The sequence below is a fragment of the Accipiter gentilis genome, chromosome 17, assembly GCF_929443795.1.
Source record: "Accipiter gentilis chromosome 17, bAccGen1.1, whole genome shotgun sequence".
In the NCBI taxonomy this organism is placed as follows: Eukaryota; Metazoa; Chordata; class Aves; order Accipitriformes; family Accipitridae; genus Astur; species Astur gentilis.
The window spans coordinates 27,934,415-27,940,669 of record NC_064896.1 but is presented as its reverse complement, the minus strand read 5'-3'; the positions used below and the strand labels follow the sequence as shown (position 1 = coordinate 27,940,669).

The following is a 6,255-nucleotide window of genomic DNA, read 5'->3' as shown; positions in this document are numbered from 1 at the left end:
CAGGTATGTTTAAGGCCATCAGAAAATTTAAACCTGACAATTAACTAAAACGTAATTCTGAAGATTTACTTTATATGGTAGATGCATTACTAAAATTTATACTAAAATTGAATAGCTTCAAAAAAGGAAATACATTTTCATTTAATAAAAGTCTAATGGATAATTACTAAAATTTATCTTGATACCAAAGTTTCAAGTGTACTCTTGATCCACTATTGGGTATCTGAGCACATTTTGTAGAAAGGAGAAACTGGCCACCATAGTTGGAACTGAGCTAGTTATACCCATCTCATTACTTTATGAACATAAAAATGTGGTGGGGGGGAAACGGAACCTAGCTTTCAAAATTAATGAGTTAATAATTGCAGCAAGAGCTAACACAGATAAATTTAACTCAGAACAAAATGTCAAGTTAAGCTGAAGCTTTCCTAATACAGTTCTCTCAAGCACCACTCAAATGGGCTTTCGGATGCAGATTTTGGAAAACAGACTTCTCCATTAAGGCTGGATCCACAGAGCCACAAATAATTTTAATTGCATTATATTCAAAAAGCCTAAGAAAGTGGTTAATAGAATAGCACCTCTAACCCTTAGACAAACAGTTTAGAAAATTAGCTTCTCATCAGAGACTCTACCATACCACACCAAAAATTCAGCAACATCCAGTTTCTGAAACCCTGTAGGAATAGACAGAAATCCAAGACAATGCTTTTAAGTTTTCTTAGAAGTGTATGAGGGTCAGGGGCTTGCTTCCACAGCGAGGAAGAGACATTAAGTTTCTTTAACAGTCTACTACAGTGTAGATATCTTCTTTCCCTTTAGTGTTAGATGATTTGAATGCAACATCGAACTCTAAGCAGCCAGGTGCAGTGGTTCTCAAAAGCACGGAACCTTTACTCTTGGAAAACATAGTCACTGGGATGAAAATCATTTGGATGTAAAAGCAAGCAGTATTTGCAAACCAGAAAGTTTGAAGGACCTTCCCCATCTCCCTCCCTCTGGAAAAACAAATTGGCCAAACAGAAACACATTATAGTTTAAGCAATTAGCCTTCTTCATAACTATCAGGCATGCTAATCTGGTATTAAATAAGGGAATTTTCCCAAAGTTCATGTCAAAGCTCCTTCCGTTAAGTTCTGCCACTGACTATAAGAAAGCCAAGATTAGTATGAGACCAATCAAATGCTCAGATGCTGATGTTAAGATTTGACTGTTGCATCACAACAAATTTTGTCATTTAGAGAAAACCAGAATTAGAAGGAAACCATACAATTTTGTGATGTTTGAGTTTTCAGTAAAGTTCCCAACAATAATCGTAACTATACTGAAGTCCAGATTTAAATCAGGAAATAATCTGTCAAGGTTGAAAGTTTTATCTTCAGGACTGTTTCCTGCTTCCTATTAAGATGAGGCAGATTTTTAGGTCAGTCAGTGGTGAAGAACACCTACCCACCCCACCTGTAGAACTTTGCTGGTGCCAGCTTAAGCATTTAAAAACCCTTTGTAGTCCACTCCACATTCAATGCAGATGGAATACTGTAAAAACAGGTGCATAGATTCGAAAGACTAAAATATACAGTCTACTTCATATAGTCACAAACCTCAACTCCAGCTATAAATTTATATCTTCAAGTATCTGTTTTGATACTTTGCATACACTTTAATCAAGAACAGTTTCACATGGGCAAGAGGAATGATCCTTTATTTTTCAAGATGTGGCTGGCAGCCTTATTAATGAGGCTGGTTAATGAGCAGTGTTCTCATGTCCCTTTGTACCCACAGGAGACTTGAGATGGGAAAAACCTGAAGAATAAAGCACAATTTTGTCCACTGTGCCCAAACACTTCTTTCTATCTCAGATGTGCATTTATAATAAATGGTTCTTGCAAAGAAGAGGTAAGAAAAGTCAACTACTCAGCTTAGGCAACACCAGAACTTAAAAAGAAAAAAAAAAAAAGGAATAGGAAGGTAAAGATTTTTCTAACCAATTGGTTTTGTATCTTATTCTGCTGGACCACAAAGGTTTTGTCTTATTTGCTTCTAATCATATGAAGGGTAACCACTTTTTCAGTATCATTTATCATCTTTTCAATGTTTGTCTAGAGATAAAGCCTTTTCAGTAACTTTTCTCTCTCCAAAGTAGTTACTCAAATGCCATTTGGGGGAAAGAAGGAAGCTCAATCCATTCTCCAAAGACACATATGAAAGTAACCTGTAACCCAATCAAAGAATCTGCCTAACAAATAAGGTCAGGACATTTTAAGAAGACACATTTTTAAGGTCACAAAGTTCTCCGAGCTATAAAGTCCCAGCAGAATACACTAACTGTCTATTAACAAGTCAACACTACTCTTCCAAGTACTCTGGATGAAGTTATGCCTTAAGAGATTGCTATACACAAAAGACAGTATCTTGGAAAGAAAGCAGGGATTAAGTGAAGTCTGGTCATCCCTCCACAGTCAAATCCAGAAGCTGTATTGGTGAACTGTTCTTAAAAAGACATTCCGTATTCAGGGAGAACATAGAAGTAAAACGTAGGACAAAATTGACCTTAGGTATGAGACAATAGCTATGATTTCCGAGTTAAGTATTTAAGTTACAGGACATCTAGGAAGGATCCAGGTTTCCCAGACACAGTAACATTAGGTAGAAATATCTGGAAACTCAAGTGATTTATAAATTATTTACCCAAGAATCCTTGTATTACAGCCTAGACAAAATAGGACGCTGAAGCTAGAAGTTGTTCTCGAACACATACCACTGTACAGCCTAGCAATATTAAATAAAGCCCCTGCCAAAATAAAAATCTGCATCTCCTCATAGTAGCTGTATATGCAAGAAAGCAGTCATAACTAGCCTTGTTATGCTCCCAGAAGACTGATTCACAGAAGAATCGAGTAAAACCACCAAAGAGTACAACTGATGTGTCTACATGCAGGCTCAGTAGTAGCACTTTGTTATGCTCACTCACGCTTCCCAACCACAGGCATCAGGCTCTGCCACAGCACCTAACTAGAATGATGACAGCTCGTCCCCTGGCACCCAGAAAGGGCCCTGCAACAGACCAGCCCAGAACTGCCACCAACAGCATCACTTCTTACAATGGTCTTCGTTCAAAAGATGGTCTTTTTCAAAAGAAGCATATCTAGGAGTCCTTGTGATCTGGAGGTAACTCAGATCTAGAGCTAAGTTACAGAGCGAAGATACTTAAAAGCTCCCCTGAACAGGCCAGAAAACCAGTTAGTGGATCTATGTGCCATACTGTGACTCAAGCCAATTTTTCAGCATACTGTTTATTAGACAGACGTATTGAGATTAAAGGAGTCAGTGCAAATTCCCAGATTAAACACATCTTATGTACTTGCTTTACGGTTGTTATTATTCTAACACATCTCCCTCTGTCAGCATACAGTAGAGCAGTTACTCTAAAGACCATTTTCATATATGAAAAGGCTTACAAAGTTGTATCTCCGTTAAGAGGCCTCTCAACTACCTGATGTTTTATTAATAAATTTAAGTTGGAAAAAAAAGAGCAAACCCCAAAACCTTAAGTGGAATGTTTTGATCCATTCAGCAGTCTTTAATTCAGTATGCTGCAAGTTCACTGTCAAACTACAATTAGCTATTTAAGAAGCATTTGATGTGCAATGGAAAAAGCTGAATAGCTTGTGTTCTATCAACCATTTAAAAAGTAAGCTGATGCACAAAAAAGTTAAAATAATAAAAAAAGAATTCACTGTTTTCCTACATCAGTTCAACATCAAAAGGTTTGTCTTTTTATTTTTTCCAGTTAAAAAACAGTTGGGACTATTATCTCAGTAATAGCTTCCTAAAAAAGACACAGAACAGCAACTTCTCACCGGACTGCAGTTTATATTGTTATACTGGTACGGAATGTTTCTAGACCTTGACTAAAACTGCTGCTTCTAGCCATCAGCATCGTTTCAAGATGTCTGGTGTGTAATATCATCATCACAAGCTTATCACTTTTCTCAGTAAAAACATCTCATTTGTGCTCTTCACACAGAACATAGAAAAGTGATATTACCACCTATTTGTATAGAGTTTCAGATTATTTCACAACAGAATCAAAATATCTGACTACAAGTTCTGAAAGTTCAGTTATGATACAAAGTAGAAATGACCCTCTGAGTGAAAACAACCTTCAGTTTTATATATAACAGTTAAAGAACATGTAGCTGTTCCTTAATTTCACCTTTCCACAGGTAGGAATTATTTGATGAGCAATACTTAACACATATAGCACTTTCCTTCTTGCATGTGCTATAGAATGCAACAGAACTACCAACACCTCTATGGAGGCAGCTATCAATATATTCTCCCCACTGCAGAGAGAGTGCATGTGCGCAAAAGGTAGGCACAGGTGATTTTCCAAAGATTATACCACAAGTATGCAGTAAAACTTGAATAAGACTTGGTATTTTCCAGCTCCTAGTCTTATGCCATTACTTTTATACATTGCTGCCTTGATGAAAAGGAAAGTCCATAAAAAGAAGTTTCCCAGAAGTCACAGCTATTAGAATAAAATCAGAAAAACAGGAGGAGGGTTTACATCTATTCAGGAAGAAGAGAATCTATCAGGGAAAAAAACCCCAAAACCTTATGAAATGTCACCCCATCACATTACATTTGTTTCAGTCGTTGAAAACCAGTGTTCCAGGATACAATTTTTATAAACATGTTTTATTTGTCTTGCTTATACCATTAGAACTGTAACTGCTGGCTGTCATTTCCCTTAAAAGGGGAAATCAATTCAAACACATACTGGTGCTTTTCAAAAGATAGCAATTAAAAGGGCAGCAGCAGCGGGCATTTGAGATTTCTTAAAACCTTCAAGGCTGCAGGAAAGACAAAAGGACATGTGACCAAAAGTGTTATGATTATCCATTAGAGATTTCCATCAGTACCGGCATCAGTTATTTAGGTGATAATACAGCAAGGTCAAGTATTAGTGACAGACAATGTGCAAGTCATAAGGAATGATAGAGAATACCAATCCTTACAAAAGTCATTGCTATCAAAGAAACTTAGAAGTGTTTCAAAGAGATATCTAAATACTTCACATCAAATATACAGTGGCCATCCAGATCATATCTCACATTTGTTGCAAAAGTTTGTTGAAGTGCCAAATCAAAGCTTTTCTTCTTGTTTAAAAAAAATAATAAAATTACACAATTACATTAGCAGTTATGCAAGCGATCTTAAATCCTTAGCCACAGTAAACAGGGCCCTGGTGATGAGGAGTGCCACAGCTAAGGAGTGCTGCTGCTTTGTCAAAAACTGGCTATAAGCCTATTTGTCTATTCAGGGAAATATGCATTACTACGCATCTTTTAACTGTTCAGTGCTTCAATTTAGTAAGAAAAAGCTGAAATGCAGTTGCTCTACCAAGCCACACTTCACCTTTTCCATCCTTTCATGGGAACATTAAGTTTTATCAACTGCCACCACAGTAAATCTTTTAAGAATTTGCAGATTTTATCCAAATTTTTTACATCACTTTTAAACATCAGAAGTGAGTCTTTGCTTTTTCCTGCCACTTCAGTTAACCATGGAGATTGGATCACCCTGAAAATTGCCTTTTTTTTGCTTTACTCTTAGCAAGGGTGAGGAATCTGAATCTCATGTGCAAGGCTCAAGATGATGCTTAGGACAGAACATGCAGAGTAAACGTTGATTCGTTCCTTTCAATATCCAGGTAATATAAAGCTGGCAACTGTAGTCCTGTCATTATGGGTAATGAAAATAGTCCCTTTACAACAAACTTCCTGTAAGGGAGAACAAATAGATAATAACTCTTCTGGTAACATGTATAGTACACTGGCCAGTGTGTTTTTGGCGTTTAATGTAATCCTGTGAATTTGTTTAATTCACTTGCTGAGCATTCATTTGAGGCATCCCTCTGTTTGGTCTCGGGGGCCCTCCACGACCTAGAAAACAGACAAAAAGGCTCTTGAATTATGTATGCAGTCAGGTTATTTCAAAAAAAACTCCTGAAAACTCTGGTCCAAACTGGGTAACAATTCCCAGATGCGTATCTAGACTATGTATGTTCTTAAAAGCTCCTTCAATTCAAAACTCAACAGTACGTAACCTGTCTTTTCATTTTTCAGCTTTATCCCAGTACTTTTTTTCCCAGAACTACAAAGTTGTAATCACTTCAAGTAAGAAGTTTTGCAGTAATGTAAGGCAATCATCGGTTTACTGTATTTTAAATTTAAGTACTGTGACCTA

General features: G+C 36.8%; 1 protein-coding gene across 3 annotated transcripts in view; it reads right to left on the bottom strand.

Moving 5' to 3' along the window:
- Window positions 1-4,685: 4,685 nt before the first annotated feature.
- Window positions 4,686-6,255, bottom strand: part of CAPRIN1 (cell cycle associated protein 1) — a 35,678-nt gene continuing 34,108 nt past the window's right edge. For all 3 annotated transcript variants that reach the window (XM_049819745.1, XM_049819747.1, XM_049819746.1), the window contains one exon: window positions 4,686-5,951. In XM_049819745.1, coding sequence (XP_049675702.1) covers window positions 5,887-5,951 — 65 coding nt within the window. In that variant the 3' untranslated portion in view covers window positions 4,686-5,886. The remainder of the gene's footprint in view (window positions 5,952-6,255) is intronic.